The sequence below is a fragment of the Columba livia genome, chromosome Z (genome assembly GCF_036013475.1).
Source record: "Columba livia isolate bColLiv1 breed racing homer chromosome Z, bColLiv1.pat.W.v2, whole genome shotgun sequence".
Taxonomy (NCBI): Eukaryota; Metazoa; Chordata; class Aves; order Columbiformes; family Columbidae; genus Columba; species Columba livia.
The window spans coordinates 27,217,686-27,235,434 of record NC_088642.1 but is presented as its reverse complement, the minus strand read 5'-3'; the positions used below and the strand labels follow the sequence as shown (position 1 = coordinate 27,235,434).

At 37.3% G+C, this 17,749-nt stretch overlaps 1 protein-coding gene across 3 annotated transcripts in view; it reads right to left on the bottom strand.

Moving 5' to 3' along the window:
* Positions 1-4,089: 4,089 nt before the first annotated feature.
* The window catches only part of IL31RA (interleukin 31 receptor A), a 40,385-nt gene continuing 26,725 nt past the window's right edge, over positions 4,090-17,749 (bottom strand). For all 3 annotated transcript variants that reach the window (XM_065045232.1, XM_021285459.2, XM_021285461.2), the window contains exons 10-17: positions 17,400-17,616; positions 15,805-15,987; positions 13,306-13,407; positions 11,164-11,310; positions 8,923-9,063; positions 7,672-7,765; positions 5,356-5,434; positions 4,090-4,849 (exon numbers count right to left, since the gene is read on the bottom strand). In XM_065045232.1, coding sequence (XP_064901304.1) covers positions 4,250-4,849; positions 5,356-5,434; positions 7,672-7,765; positions 8,923-9,063; positions 11,164-11,310; positions 13,306-13,407; positions 15,805-15,987; positions 17,400-17,616 — 1,563 coding nt within the window. In that variant the 3' untranslated portion in view covers positions 4,090-4,249. The remainder of the gene's footprint in view (positions 4,850-5,355; positions 5,435-7,671; positions 7,766-8,922; positions 9,064-11,163; positions 11,311-13,305; positions 13,408-15,804; positions 15,988-17,399; positions 17,617-17,749) is intronic.

Below are 17,749 nucleotides of genomic sequence, written 5' to 3'. Positions count from 1 at the left end.
TGGGTGGATCCCATCTTGCCCCATAGACTTGTGCATGTCCAAGTGGTGTAGCAAGTCACCAAACGTTTCCCCTTGGATTCATTCTGTTCTCCATTCTGGTATTGCAGATCAGGGGGCTGAGGACCCTGAGGACAACAGGTCTTAGAGACTGACTCAAAGAAGGCATTTAGTATGTCAGCCTTTTCCTCATCCTTTGCCACTGTGTTTTGCCTCACATCTAATACAGGGTAGAGACTCTCCTTAGTCCTCTTTTTGTTGCTGAAGTATTTATAGAAACACCTTTGCCTTTTATGGCAGTAGTTAGATTAAGCTCATGTTGGGCTTTGGGCCTTCTAATTTTCTCCCTGAGTAACCTCATGAGATTCTTGTAGTCCTGAGTTCCTGACCTTTCTTCCAAAGGTCATCGACTCTTTTTTTTTCCCCAAGCTCCAGCTGAAGCTCTCTGTTCAGCCAGGCTGGTCTTCCTCACCAGCTCATCTTTCAGCACATGGGGACAGCCTGCTCCTGCACCTTTAAGATTTTCTTCTTGAAGAATATCCAGTCTTCCTGGATGCCCTTACCCATCTTGCAGTGCTAAATCTCAAAGCAACAGAAAAACGCAAAGCCTACAGCACCACTGTGCGAAACTGGGAGAAAGTAATTGTATGAGGACTGTTGAAACGATTGAATGAAAGATGATATGAAACCATTTGCTATACAAGCTGTAAGACCCCCACACACACTCTCTGCTCAGATTACGGCTCTGCTGCATGCAAACATTTACCTCCACTACATGAGATACTAAAATTGGACTAGCAATGCAACTCTTCTGAGCAAGTTCTCACTCGTGAACAGAAGTTGAAACATCTATCTTGAGAAGTCATCAACTATCTCAAAGAGAGAGACCTATCTATAATAACCTTTCAGGAATAAGAGAACATGTTATCTGTAATGGAATACATGTTGTGGCAAGACAAACACTAAATAGCACCAGCTAGGTCAGATGCCTCACCAGTCCACCTACAGCAGCTCTTCATCAGCCATCACATCATCCCTGGAGGAGCGTGGGCTGAACAGGTGAGTGCAAAGTGGAGGAAGAAAGCTTCCTTCTCCTCACTTCATTAACCACTAACATACTTTTTTTCCCATTTGAGCAATTGAAAATGGCATGAAAAACATGGAAATACCATAGGTTATGTAGTATGGAAAATTTTTCTATAATAGGTTAGTCTGTTATATCGAAGAGTTTGTGGGATTCCTGTTCAAATAATTCAAAATTCTGAGGAGTTCAGGGTAAACTCAGGTAACAAAAGACTGAATGTTTAATTTAGCTAGAAAAATTGCTAAGTGAAAAACATGCCCTATTAATAATTTGCAGAGCATAAAGATATTATTTGCATGATATACAGAAGAATGAAAAAGGCAAAGATGCATCAATATCTTCTTGAAATTATGCCAGAAGCTGCTCTCTGTTAACATTGCAAAGACTCATATGCCTGAGACATTAATTTTCTGCATTTAAAGAGGGGTAGAAATAGACATTTTTCAAATCATTAATGGTGAAATTAAATCTAGGAAAACCACTCTTTAGAAATAATGACATCAGTTGTTCTATTTTAAAAAAAGTACCAAATGTTAAAGTATTGTAACGTCCAACCTGCCATTGCCACTTGACATTATAGGTGTGGAATAACTGCCCAAATACCTAATCTATTTGTGGATCCTTCTCAGAATAGGATCACATTTCTAAATGAATATGAAAATCTAAAATGTCTAAATGGTGTATTTAATATAAATTGACAAGAAGTTTTCCATGTGCTCTCAGCTTTATTTTTTACTGTTTCACAGCATTAATTTGAAAGACAGATTGTAAAAAGTTTGAAAGAGTACAACTCTGAATGCAGAACAAACCAAATCCACAAAGCTGGCATTCCAAAGCACAGGCAAAAGGCAGCTCTAATTTCTGAGATGTACTGAGCCTGCTTATTGCGTTACTCTTTTTCAGACAAAATAATGGACAAGGAAATCACAAGTGAGGAGAGAAAAGCAGAGTGGTGATAGAGAAATAATATGGGATGGAAAAAGCAGATTATTACTTGGCCTCCAGAAGCTAAGTGACTTTATGGGCAAACCCTATTCAAACCACCCAGTGGAAAACCTCCCCTTTCTAATGAGCCCTTAAAGGTTGCATTATTTTTTATTTTACCTGACTCAATCATGCAACTCAGAGTACACAGCTTTCACACGGTTACCCAACAATTCCTAGACAGACCTCAAAATATCTCCGTTTATTTTTAAATCTCATTATATTAAAACAAATAATGAAATTTAAGGGGAAAAAACTGCTGTGACCAAGTCACTAACTTCAGAACCCAAAGAAAGGACAATGTAGCTGTGAATGAGAAGTACAGAAGCAAGTGAAACAGCAGGAGCACTGACCCAACCAAAGCTGTGCCCCATGCTCATGTCAGAGAATGACTTAGATCTAAGTAAGCAAAGGCTTTTAAGAACAAACATACATACATTTTGGATTTTAGCATCGTGGTTGGGAAAATGATCCAACAAACTGGGTTGGAGGGGTTTGGAAATCAGTGTTGCCCTACAAGGAACATTTGCAGAATCATCTTTGTTTGGGAAAAAACCCAGACATTGCTATCAGTAAAAGCACCTTCCAAACTACAGATGAAATGCCTAAATGCTAACTTTACCCTGTCTTCTCCAACAAAACGCAAATAGTAGCCAATACATCCAGGGCAACACTCAGCCCCCTCATTCATGCTGGAAAATGTGTTTTCCATTCTCCCACTCCTCCTCCTGCACAGAAAGGAAAGGCTTTCTTTTCCTACTCACATTTGCCTCTCCTTTTTCTATCCCCATGACTCCTGTATCTTCTTCACCTCTAAAGAAGTCTGTAGTCAGGCACAGACAAGACTGATGATGTCAAGCCTTTAAATACTGTTAAAATAATTTAAAGTCTTAAAATTACTATGTGTCACACACATCATACTGAACACCCCCTTTTAAGACATTTTACTTAGAGCCGACTCTCCATCTCTTTGTCTTTTTTTTTTTAACCTATCATTTCACAGAATAAGAATTTTGGTAAGAAATTTACAGTTATAGCCTCTTTTCTGCTAAAAAGAAAAAAAACAAACAGTGTGATAGAGAGTTTCCTGCTTAATTGCTGTTGTATAAAATGGAAACTACAAGTAGTTTTATGACTTACAAAAATCATAAAACAAATGACAGAAGTTACAGCCTCTGTGTAGAAATCTGGAATCCTTAATCACTCGCCAGAGAACATCTGAGCATATTTTGTAGACTTAGTGTTTTTTCAATACCTCCCAGAAAAATAATTTCCTAAATATAAACTCAGTGCTTATTCCAACACAAGATGCTGTATTTAACTGAAATTTTTTTAAGTTCAAAACATCAAAACCTCAAGTGAGAAACAGTTTTAAACTGGGAGGCAAAGGAACAAGAAAATAAGAAGGTATCCTGCAGTAAACAGAGTTTTCAAAAGCAACAAAAAGACAAAAGTAGCACAAAATGCAGAGGATTATTAAAAACACAAGAGAAAGGAAGGAAACAACAAAGCCACTGTACATCTACCTTTTCCACAATGTAGATAAGTCAATGTCATAAGTGTAACAAATATCCTTTCATTAAAGACAGAGAAACTATAACCCGAACCACTGATTCAAGAGTCAGCATGCAAAAAGACAATTACCGAAATCTACCAAGTATTTGTGAAACAGGACAAACACTATACATAAAACCAGATACAAAACAATAGAGGGAAATAATAACAGGAAACTAGTTTTACTTCATGTAACTTAAGGAAGGACTTGGCTCTGTTCAGGTCAGTCCCTGGGGGGAGAGGACGGGAGGAAAAAAATAATAATTAAAAAAAATCATCAATCAGCTGCAAGAGCTACTGGATGCTTCTGCAGTAAAGATCAATAAGAAATAAGAAAAACTAATAAGAAATAAGAAAAGCGATAATACTTCCTTTGCCTCACTACTGGGAACACCTATCTGGTAAAAACAAAACAAACAAGAAACAAAATACAACACACCTTCCACACTGAAAGTGAACCCTGACAGGTATAAACACAGTGCAAAAAATTACTTCACAGCTGTTCAAAGGAAGGGAGTGTTTTCCATCCAAATTCACTGAGATTAGCCAGGTTAGGACCTAGAAATACATATGAGCAGCAGTGCCAAGATACATCTCACAACGGGACTTTACAGGGAAGGTTTTCTCACACTAATGAGCTGTGGCCAGCCTGAACATGTCCAGTGTTAAATAGGATTGTCCTGCAACATTATTTTGAAGAGGAGGTGATACAGCTGACTGGCTGTTGGGTTCATTCTTTCTGTGTTCTGGCAAGTTCTCGGAAATAAGAAATTCCCTTGTCTTAACAGAATTTTTAAGGTATGGATTGAAGACCGCATTTTCACTGAAATCTTCCAGCTTTAAAACTTCTTCATTATAATTTTCTTCATTTTTAATTGATGTCTGTTGGGATTCGCATACATCATCTCCCAGCGTTCCTCTGGCTTGGATTGCCTTTGCTGGTATCAAAGCCAAATGCATTTGACTCCTGATATCTTGATCAGTAATTATATAGGACATGGACGGTGAAATACATTTAGGAACTTCATTTTCTTCTTCATACAGTATCTTTTTCTCTCCAATAATCATACCTTTTGTATTAATATCAGTACATTTAGAAACACAGTTTTCACAATTCATTAGTAGTGATTTTTCATGATTTTCTTCAGAAAAAGGTTGTTCCAAAACACTTAAGTCTTCAAAGTCCATGGTTTTAGCCTCAGATGTCACTCCCTTCCAAAATGAATTATTCTGCCAGTACAAAGAGATAAATTGGAAAGTTATATAGGGATAGATAATATATTGTGTTATTTTTTAATACATAAAATATCATCATTTGAGCTCTGCTTGACTTAATATTTAAAGTGTATTAATAAAGAATTCATGTGCATTTCAGCTAGGATGCAGTTGTAAGTGAATGAGTACTAAAAGTGGCAATATTACTCTGTCCATTTGTTAGACACTTTCATATTAGGTTCATATTAGGAAGTTTAATCAACTTTATTTAATAAACCATGACCACCAATCACTCTATAACTTCAAACCAATATTTCTCATTGTCATGTAAGAATTAAATCAACATATTTTATAAATATGCATATTTCCTATTATTTTGAAATGCAATGATGAGCATTTGTAGCACTTGAATAGAAGGAATGAAACTCAATAGCTTTTTTTACTTAGTCAAAAAGTGACCTCCAGAGAAGGACTTCTCTCCATTTGATCCCTTCTTTAATACATAAAATAGCAATTATTACCACAGATACATGAAGAGGCCACTCCACTGCAATGCTCCCTGCAGGATTTGGTATATCAGGCCAGCATACCTTTTTAAACCTGTCATTGAGAAGGGAATTTTAGTGACATGATGGAAGAAATAGGTTATTAAAAATAAAATTAACACATCTCCAGAAAGCCCAAGTACTGCTAAAATACCAACCTTTCACAAAGTGTTTCCTGTAATAACACCATCTTTTATATTAAAATTGCTTTCTCATACATTAATTTTTATTATAAAATATCTCAACAAGTAAAAATATTGTGTTACAGAGACATTGGAGAAAAATTACTAATGCACAAAAGCCAGTGAAAAGCCACCCCAGGTAAACTTTGCTCTAGGAAAATGTCCCTTGCACTACACCACACTAGAGCTATGATGAGTTGTCACATCAGCAGCAGATAAATGATGCTGACACTGTAGCTTGTAACTGACCGATGGCGCAGTAAACAGGAAACAAATTAATCACTCTAGTTGATATCGCAAGCAAAAAAACCCCAAGCCATAGCTTGACTTTTCACAGTGCAATTTGATTGACACAACAATATAAGCACTCAACTACATCTCAAAGTATTCTCCAGAATCAAAACATAGTTTCTTACAATTGTAAAAGTTCAGAATACACAACATAGGTGAAGATTTAAGAGCTGTAGATTATACTTACTATTTCAGCCATACTTATTCCCTGATGCTTCGCATGACAGCAACCTTGGTTCTAATAGCTTTGAACACCCCAAAATAGTAAAGATTTTTAACCTTCTCATTAACCTTCAGCCAAACAAGCCAGTCACTTTTCATGCCAAAGAAAATCACATTTCATAACCCTAAAAATTTCTCACGGTCATCTTTGGGATGTTATATCATATCATCCCTATGCTGTGAGAAGGCAATTTAAGATCTGGCAGGGGGCATCATGATAATCACAGAATCACAGAATGTCAGGGATTGGAAGGGACCTCGAAAGATCACCTAGTCCAATCCCCCTGCCGGAGCAGGAACAGCTAGATGAGGTTACACAGGAATGTGTCCAGGCGGGTTTTGAATGTCTCCAGAGTAAGAGACTCCACAACGCCCCTGGGCAGCCTGTTCCAGTGCTCTTGTCACACTCACTAGGAAGTTTCTTCTCAATTTTAATTGGAACCTCTTGTGTTCCAGTTTGAACCCATTACCCCTTGTCCTACCGCTGGTTGTCACTGAGAAGAGCCTGGCTCCATCCTCGTGGCACTCACCCTTTATTTATATATTTGTAAACATTAATAAGGTCACCCCTCACCAAGCTAAAGAGACCCAGCTCCCTCAGCCTTTCCTCATAAGGGAGATGCTCCAATCCCTTCATCATCTTTGTTGCCCTATGCTGGACTCTCTCCAGCAGTTCCCTGTCCTTCTTGAACTGAGGAGCCCAGAACTGGACACAATATTCCAGGTGTGGTCTCACCAGGGCAGAGTAGAGCGGAAGGAGAACCTCTCTGGACCTGCTAACCACCCCCCTTCTAATACACCCCAGGATGCCATTGGCCTTCCTGGCCACAAGGGCACAGTGCTGGCTCATGGTCATCCTGCTGTCCACCAGGACCCCCAGGTCCCTTTCCCCTACACTGCTCTCTAATAGGTCATTTCCCAACTTATACTAGAACCTGGGGTTGTTCTACCCAGATGCAAGACTCTACACTTTCCCCTGTAGAGTGATAACAGATTAAAGGGTTATGAATCATGTATGGATATGGATCCATAATCATGGATTGGGCATCCAAGTACCTTCATGTGATGTAATTTTTAGTTTCTTCATGTTTTCTTTGCAACTCAAGGGAAGTGTTACAAAATAACAAAATATTGATGTAGCTAAGATAAGCAATAGGGGTTATGTGAAATGTGTTCTAGTGGTGTACTAGCGGATTTATTAAGAGTGCCTGGGAAATTTTTTTTGGGGGGGTAACTAACTTTCCAGTAACTGGCTTGAAGTATGCTCCCCTCACTTGACTGACCACAGAAGTGCAAATGGCATGTAGCATTTTCCATAAACTGATATAGGCAATATGTAAATCTCTTTCCCCTATTTCTTCTGCGGTGATTTACTGCATTTTGTAAAATTAATACTTATTTTTGAACTACAGTACATTAACTGCATTTACATTATAACATGTACACTTAGCTATTTGTTACTCCAGTGGCTTTTTTTCTTAATTCGACATTGGTTTGGAACCCAACAAAAGCATTTATAACATACATAAAAATTTGCCTTTTACAGGTTAAAATTAACTGATTATGTTCAGTTTTAGAAGGCAGAAAATGTACTCACGCTTGCTTTTTCAAAATGCATGTTATCCAAAGGCCTAACAGAAAGAACATGCTTAATCCAATGGGTAGGGCAATTAAAATAATATCTTCTTTATCTTTAGAGGTAGGAAAAAGGAAAAACACAGATGTTTATAATTTCTTCATGTATCCCCTTAAGAGAGCTAATTTTCAACATCCAAGTCACTTAATTAGCATAATTCTAAAGACCTCTGTCAAAACTAGCCAAAATTATTCAAAATACTGTGTGGTACTCATTGTACAATGTGTCAAAAGATGAATCCAAGAAGTCACGGTTACTGAGCCAGAAAAGCAGCTCTTGATGAGACTTCTCAGGATATCTCAGGAACAGATACAGTGCATTTTAAAATTTCCTTTATTTAACAGAATCACACAATAATTCAGGTTAAAGAAGGCACCTGTAGGCCACCTTGACCAACACTGAAATAAGAATCAGGTTGCTTAGGGTCATACCAAGCCAACCTTTGAAAGTCATCTAGGATAAAGAATCTACCATCTCTCTGGGCACGTTTTGCTTTGAATTCACCAAAAACTGCCAGATAGTGCCACTTCTACCTGCTAACTACAAAACAAATAGTAAATTCAATGCAGGAAATGGGTTTTAAATACGCAAAATACAAAGTTACTCTGACTGAAACAGCACACAGTTTTCTGAGCTAGTCTCCAAGCATCTACAAGAGGTGGGTGTTGGCAGCAAGGGAGATCAAACCTCAGCATGGTCTAAACTTGCATTTGAGTAGCAAACTAGCAGATGAATTTACAGGCAAAAAATAAACCACCTTAGAGTCCCATGACAAGTTTAAGGATATTTCCACACAAAGACACAGTCCACAACCTGTGCACTGATTTATTAGCTAAGCTTACATAGCAGAAGAGAAGCAACGCAATGCATGGCTATTCTAAATATAGCATCTCAGATGGAAATGTTTGCTTTTTAATAAACTGTTAGGCACCCCATCCCATAACTGACAGCATACAAACTGTTGCTTCCACAAACATCCATAGTATTCCACAGCTTTATTGACAGCAAAATAAAGATTTTGGGTTTGACTTCTAATTCTGGTGATTTAGTCTGTGAGAGGATCAGTGAAACTGCACCAAATTCAGCTACTCTTGGTAATTATCTCCTTGTTCTACTTAACATTAATTAAAAAGCCTAAAGAAAAATGTCCTGTATTTATGACTCCCAAACCAGTTTTTAAAATAGTAATAACTAACCTGGAATTTTACTTACTGAATTTCAAAGTCTTGAAAGTTTTTGGCTCTCCACTGGTTCCACCAGCTTCATTGCTTGCCATGATATAGACAGTGTATTGTGTATTAGCCTGTAAGGACTTCAGTCTGTATTGCAGAACATCTGAGTTCACAGTTTCATCTTTTTAGGAGATTTATGCCAATAAACAAACAAACAAACAAACAAACAAACAAAGTGTTGTATCAGGAAACTATACCCTTATTTAACATCTTTTACAATGATAGAACACAAAGTATTTTAATACAATGTGAAATACAAAGAGACTTTATCAGTCCTTAGAGCAAGAAAACTTGAATTACCAAGTGGTGTTTATCAGTGTCACTTAAAGGTTTAGGGCAAAAAAATAAACCTGTCTGTATTTATTTTTAAAAACAGAAACACTTTTTTTTGCTAATATTAAAGACAGAGAAAACATGATCTCCTGTAGTATATTTTATCATGGAAAACAGTGCTTTGAGAACTTTATTTCCTGGAACCTATGTTCAGAAATTAAGAACTTAACATAGATGGCTCAGAAATTAAGAAGAAAGTTTCTGCAGCTTGTGAAGTTTAGCTATATTTCTAGTACATGCAGTTAGATATTGATTCAAAAAATTCCAAAAGGATGTTATCTATTAGCACTGGGATATCACCCCAATAAAGTCAGAAGAACGCCAAAGTTAACAGGAATTTTTTTCCACGTTCCAAAATGTTTTTCTGGATAGAACTCAGTGTTTCCAATACCTTCTCCATTACTGGAAGTAGTATGACCTGCTCCACTTTTAAATCGTTTTAAGCAGGGCACGTAGCAGAATATTCTATGTCCACAAACAGTATTAAAAGCATCTTTGACTTATGGACCAGAAAATGTTTTAGTGACTTTAATTTCATAACATAAAGCCAGCTTATGCCATCATTCAGCTCAGTCAAGAAACACTCAGGAAATCCATATCCTGTGATGTGCCATGAGATTAAACAAACTGAGTTGTTCTTCGATCAAGGAGGGGAAAGTGACATTCTAGAGTTAAAAGGCCATCAGTGAAGTCAGCTTGGCACAAACTCCATGCTCTGTTCTTATCAAAAAGATGTGACATCAGAGAATCATCAAAAAACATCAGCACAGCAGGGATTTGCCGTTTAAATTTAAGTCCCTTGAGTTGCTATTTAAAACTAACTTCCTAAAGTAATTAATCTGAACCCCTAAAATGGGCACAGTCTGCTTTACATTGGAAGTAATGGGGAGACATGTGGCGCTGTAACACGAGTCTGCATGTCTTGAGGATGACTCCAAACAAAGCAGTCAGCATTAAATTACTCAGAAACCAGCAAAGCAGGAAAAATTGCATGTAGGTGATCAAAACACTTCTCATTAGAGATTCTGCTGAGATTCAGGCTAGAGAAGTTCTGCATAGATAGAATTCTACTGTCATCTTGTATGGCCACTACTCCTGAGGCAGGACATTAAAAATATGCTCAGAAAGTTCTGCTATCAGACTCCAGAGCAGAGAAGTAATACCAAGCACAGAAAATGAAGCACATTTGAAAAAATTAATCTAAAAACTATGTCCAAAGAAAATATGGCTTGGCAGCTTATTTTGGCTTCTTGGCTACCATTTGCTATTTTGCTTTTATTATAAAACTGACTGTAAAAAACATTTTTACCAGAAAATCTCTACCATACTGTTCCAGAAGCTGAGGGCTTGGGAAAGGTATCCCTCCAAGCACACCCATGGAATTTATAAATTCACTGAACCCTCACAAGGTTCAAATTCATGAAACTGCACAGGATCTATGACTCTCCAATATATTTTAGCCCTGCTTTGCCTCCCCTACTTCTGTCATTACTTTTTCCAAGACGGAAGGAGATTAGTACATATGTAACAGGGGAAAAGATAGAGTATTTGGAAAATACTATACTCTAATTTGGCATAAAACCTGGAAATTTCAGGTTTTCTACTGTTAATGGAGAACAATTTGCAAAGACCCTCTCATATATGAGTTTCCATCCTGATATGGAAAGGAAAGAGGAATGATTGTGCTGCCATGCACTGACTAATTTTGTCACCCAGAGATCCATCAGATTTGCATCTGAGAAGCAGAAAGCATGATGCAGTCAACAGTCATGGCTGTACTACCATGACATACAACAACAAAGTGTGCTAACAACTACAAAAATAACTAACTTCAGACAGCAGACTGTCATGACTCTGTTGAAAGTGTTGATGTTTAATGTATACTTACTCAATTCTTTTCCATCTTCAGGTTTATAAAATATTGTATAGTTACTGATAAATCCATTTCTTTTATCCTTTGAAATCTCCTTCCATTTTATTATAATTTCATTTTTCCCTGGAATGCCTGTATCAGCCACAGGTCCTTCTGATGGCTCTACACAAAATTATTATAAGAGAGAAAAAGTAGTAAAGTGGTTTAAGCACCACGCTGTTGTCCCTCTGTGTTACTTCACACATAACAGTATCAAATGTACAAGTTAATACGTCATCCTAGTGCTCTGACACAGCCCTTAACTTTTTCTCACCCTCTTTACTGTGCAATTTCTTCTGATAACACTTCCACTTATCTGGCGTTTGCATAGTTCTCAGTGTTACTGCATCTGAATATCACAGTATCACAGTATCACAGTATGTTTGGGATTGGAAGGGACCTCAAAAGATCATCTAGTCCAATCCCCCTGCTGGAGCAGGAACACCTAAGTGAGGTCACACAGGAACATATCCAGGCGGGTTTTGAATGTCTCCAGAGAAGGAGACTCCACAACCCCCCTGGGCAGCCTGTTCCAGTGTTCTGTTACCCTCACTGAGAAGAAGTTTTTTCTCAAATTTAAGCGGAACCTCTTGTGTTCCAGCTTGATCCCATTAACCCTTGTCCTATCATTGTTTGCCACCAAGAAGAGCCTGGCTCCATCCTCGTGGCACTCACCCTTTATATATTTATAAACATTAATAAGGTCACCCCTCAGTCTCCTCTTCTCCAAACTAAAGAGACCCAGCTCCCTCAGCTTTTCTTCATAAGGGAGATGCTCCACTCCCTTAATCATTTTGGTTGCCCTACGCTGGACCCTCTCCAGCAGTTCCCTGTCCTTTTGGAACTGAGGGGCCCAGAACTGGACACAATATTCCAGATGTGGTCTCACCAGGGCGGAGTAGAGGGGAAGGAGGACCTCTCTCGATCTACTAGCCACCCCCCTTCTAATACACCCCAGGATGCCATTGGCCTTCCTGGCCACAAGGGCACAGTGCTGGCTCATGGTCATCCTGTTGTCGACCAGGGCCCCCAGGTCCCTTTCCTCTACACTGCTCTCTAATATGTAATTTCCCATTAACATGCTCTGTTCTCACAACCTCAGAGAGAGATCAAGAGGTAAAATGTCCTTATGCACTCATGGGTGAACTCATGTGCAAAGTCACTGTGTTTGTAGGACACGTCTGCCTGAGCTGAGATTCACCTGGGCTGCCCAGCACCCCCCCAGCCTTTGCCCATTACATTGGATAAAATCTTTCTGTTCACGTAACACAACCTCATGTGCATTGCTCATAATTATGAAACAAGGGTTCTCTGCACTTCAGTTTTAAAACAGGTATCTTCCTTCCCATTCTCTCACAACCTTTAGTACTCTCACACCTCCCTATGAACAGGAAAGGACTTGAAATAAAGTTCTAACTGTGTTAGTGTGTTAGTAAGTATTAGTCAAACACACAACACTCCATTGCCCCCAGTAGTAATTAACGCTGTTTAGTAGTGCATTGTACTATGTGCACACGTACACAGACCTACATATGCACATACACAAATAGACATTTTCACCTGAAATCTTAAAATTACCTGTAAACTACATTTTATACAAAAAACTAATTCATCCACCATTTCCACTCAGTCACAAACATAATGACTTCTTACCATTTTTTCATGTGCAGGACTGCAAATATTTTGTTACATTATAAAATCTTACAAAAAGCAAGCTTTTCAAACCACTTGTTTTATTCTCATATACTATGACTGATAAATGCAGTCAAGCATTAAAATAAAATCTAATTATATATCTAAATGAGCTGTAACATCTAAAAGCCAGTTTAAAAAACTGTTTCGTATTTGTAGCTATAGTCTTTCCAAGTGCTTTGTACACAGTATGTAAATTGTAGAACAAATGAGTGGATTCAAGCACCAGTGTACCTGTATCACAAGTCAGTTTTCTTCACTGAACAATTCAGTAGCTGATCTATGAACAGAAATCAGGAAACCTGACTCCTGTTTTTTTCCACATCTACATCTCTCCTTCAGTAATGCCAGGCAACTGCTCAAAGATACTACACCCTGAGAGACAGACTACAGCACACCTTTCACAACATTGTTTAAAATACGTACTTTTTTCTTGAACATAAGTTTGTATTGAATATGGAGCTGCTACTTTATTTCCATAGAGAGGGTACACGGAGATATTATAGCATATAAATGGTTTAAAGTTTTCTGTAAAGGAAAAAAAAAAGAATATTTACTTACAGTTCTCTTTGTGAGATTAACACAATGAAAGCAGAATAAATCACGGTACAGTTCTGAATACATGGTTACAGACCTCTATTTTTTTCAACTTTTTAGCAAGCACAAAGTATATTTATTGCTTTGAATACTCATTACTGCCCTTAACGCAATTAATTTTATTTAGTAGTGTTCACAAGAGCACTTGGTTTCTGACTCAATTTTCAATGGAAATACTTCGAATGGGTAATTATACTTCAGCCTTATACAGCTTCTCTATATTCCTCTTGTAACAGTTTAAGGTTCTGGAGGAAGTTTTAATTTTCAAACAAAAAATGATACTTCTAGGAATATTTTTAATTTCACATATCTTTAGGTTTACTGCTCTGCATAAGGGAGTTGTCTCACACACACACAACAGCTTAAAAGGCTCAATGGAGCTCCAGCTACACTGATGTTCCAGTTGTGCCACCTGCAGATCTGCTTCTAACCAGCATGACTCAAAAGTACAATTGTACAAGTGAAATCTCTGCCACATAATTTCACATATTTCAAGGAATATTCTGGAAAGGAAGCTTTGGACTCTGAACAGTCCAGCAACCAAGTAATTGACAGGGTTCACTCCCTACTTACAAGCAACTCTAATCAGCTGCAAGGTGACACACCTCTGGCTTCCCACCCCTGGATGAAACCAATGCAAAGGGTTTCCTAGACTACTCCTCCTCAAGCCCTGCAGTTCGTTTGGCAAGAAAAATGGCTATCAGTAGATCCCTGCATTATAACAGCACTCCGCTGCTTTTTCAGTCCCTTACACCTATTGCAACCCAGGAAAAGTTACGATGGCCCACATGTCATCCTTAAAACAATTCCACAAAATAATGGCAGAATCAGGCCTGAATAACAGTAAATCTGAATTTGCCTTAACATTTCTAATGTGACTTGTGCTTAGGGAAACAAAGATCTCGAAGTAATGTTGAGGATTAAAATTGTCTGGTTTGTGTTTTATGTTTTTGTGTTTTGTGTTTTTGAGAGTTTTTGTTTTGGTTTGGGGTGGGTTTTTTTAGTTTTTTGTTTGCTTTTGATTTTGTTTGCTGTGTTTTGGTTTTGTTTGTTTGTAGTATGTTGAGAACAGCTTTTAATTTCATTTATTCACCATGGTAAATTGCTGAAATAGTGGAATTTTCAGCTTACAACTCAAGACTCCCAAACTCAGTTTAATGTGTAATAAACCACTCTTGAATTTTACTTCAAGCGTATTTTTGTTTAGGTTGTTTTACTGTGGCATAGAAACAGTATTTAAATCACTTGTCTGAGCTAGTAAGACAAATTTCATGGACAAGCTAGCTATATTCATTATTAATGAACTGAGTATTCTTTTTCATATTAGAAAATGCAGGGCTTGTTTTCTGAAAACTTTGGAAATACTTTTTCCTTTATGTAGGATTCAGAAAGATCCTTATATGAACAAGACCCATTTTCAAATTTGATACAATTAATATCACTAATGAAGAACCAAAGAACTAACAATCCAAAATTCACTAATTACATATATTATACTAAACTTTCTCATCATTATTCCTGTGTTTGTAAAAGAAAATCCAAATGTGTAAAAGTAAATTCATTTCAGTAGCTAAAGGTAACATGGATGGTATATTCACATCAGTATCTATATTCAGTTTTGCCTCTGCATGTATCTCTTGAACTCTGCACGTCGTGTTGTTTTTCAACAAAACTACATACACGTGGTTAAAACATTACTACTTAGACAGATTATCTTTTTCAAAAAAAGTCAGCTGATAAAACAAAGAAGTGAACAGATCCCCACCTATTTGTCAGTCATGAGGCCACTGAAACCTCTTGGAAATGCTTTAGGTCATAATACAATTGTGATATTTAACATGCCAGATTGAAGAATCACTCCACTTGCTTATTTTGAAGTAGAATTCTCCCTCAAATCTTCTTTCAGGTTTCTTGCTCTCCCTCTAACACATGTGAAGGAACGTGATCTTTTCCCATCTTCAAACTCACCTTTTCAGTTCTAGATTTCTCTGCTAAAACAGTGTACATCCCTCATAGGCCTCCCTACTGGAAGATTCACGGCATAAGATCAAGCCACAGAAGTGCTTAAACATGAAACCTGTAGCCTAGTATTATACAAGAGCAAACACCATCTTGCATGTTGTGTGAATATTTGAGAGAGTTAAAATTATTGTGAAATTACATGCAAAGATCTCAATAAAACATGTAATAATACTGTTATTTCTCAAAATGGTCTGAAGGAAGCTGGATGAGTTCATCCATGATTGTTCTTTCCGGTTTACCTATAAATAAATATACATATATATATGTGTGTACAGTGTTACAGCTGTAACTGATAAATGAACATACTTTTGCTAGTTTTCCAGCTTGTAGAATTTGATATATATTGCCACGATCTACCAAAAGGATCTGTCTCCAGTTCCTGATACCACTCAACTACATATTCAGTTACTTCTGGTTTGGAGGTTATCCATTCCACAACCACTTCTTCATTTGTTGTAAAGGTCCTCACTGCTTCAATCTTCTGAAAAGCTAAAAATTTAACAGAAAATGTCAGCAATTCTATCTTCATAAAAACTGCAGGAAAAAAAGCCCCACACAAACAAACAACAAAAAAACCACAATTCAACTATGGCAAGCTGAGATTGCTTTTTTAGAAGAATACAGGACCTAGTGAAGGTTAAAAAAAAAAAAGGTTAAAAATGTACTTTATACCTATGTTCACATGCATGTACTCAAAATACTGTAAAACGAAGCATGTAATAAGTGTTACAATGAAAACGGACAAGTGGGGATTGAGGAGATTATACTTAACAGGATTTACATAAACAGAATCTGAGACTAGTCTCTCTTTTTGGATCTGAATTTTACAGTCTGTGAAATTTTACAAACCGTTTTGCTACCACTGTTACAGGTCATGCAGATAAGCAAGTATTGATTGATATCACAAAGGCGATATGAAAACAGTAAATCAAGTCATCAAGGTAATGAATGACAGGGAAGCCAAACTGAACCATCAACCTGCAGAACAAAGGTAATGGAAGTCTGAGTGAAAACCCAACCTGGCAAAGCAGAGGGGAAAAAAGACCTGGTGAAGCAGAGAAAAGAAATGTATGTAGCAGGGTGTGGGGGAAAGAAGACATTTCACAGCATGGAAAAATCAGAAAAACATTTACTGTGGGATACAGAAGTGGATAGAGAGGTAGTCATCAACCTCCAGGACAAGATGACATCATGTCTACATAACCAGTTTTCTGATTAGACTGGAATTTGATTGAGCAATTCCAGAGGGACACTTGTACTTATTTAATGAACAACTGATGTAGGAGAAGTGATTCAAGCGTGTCAAATGCAACCTCTATCCAGACCATGGGTAGGCAGCAAGATGTTGCAATACAAGGCTCACAGATGTATCAGAATTAAACATAAGAACCAAAGAACATAACTGTTGTGCTGGAATGGACCGTTTTCCTGAGTCTGGCAGTGCGTGGGATGGGGTACTTTGGGAATGTGTATGAAATGAAGACAAACATAGTGTTTCACTCTCTGCTTCCACTGACACATATTTGGGACTTCTAATAAAAACATCTTTAATTGGTGTTGTTAAATGCACTGCAGTCATGACCTGTGGTAACAAGTTTTGTGACCTAGTAGAGGGATAAGACAAAATTGAGTGGGACTCTATAAATTTATTTGGGAGGTCCAGGGCTATAAAAAACATAACCAAAAAATCTTCATAAAGTAATAAAACAGAAATTCTAATAAGACATCAGAAAGTTCTGATATCTTAACAACTGTATCTCAAAAGAAAAACCCCAACAACAATCATCTATGACAAAGACATTAATTATGATAGCAAAGAATATTGTTCTAGTAAAAAGTAATGGACTTCACAGCTTTGTACACGACACAGTTCAATACAACACAATACTGAGAAATCTTACTTTTTTCATCAGTGGATGGAATCCTCAAAATAGCTTCAGGAGAATTTCCAGCAGAGTTATAGGCAGTAATAGATATTATATATGCTTCTTCATTTAAAAGTAAACTGATTTTATTATCAGTAGAGTTGTTAGTAATTTTAAGTGCAACATTGTTTTCTGGAAAATACTGAATTTTGTAGCCTAGAATTCTCCCAGGAGGTGGAAAGCTGTTTAATGGCTATTAAAAAAAAATATGAAGTAGTAAGTATTTCACAGAGTTATTCGTATAATCGAAAGTATAGACTGTATTAAAGAGTCCAGATCAAATTACAAAATGGTTATACTAAATTTAGAAACAAAAGGTACCTTCT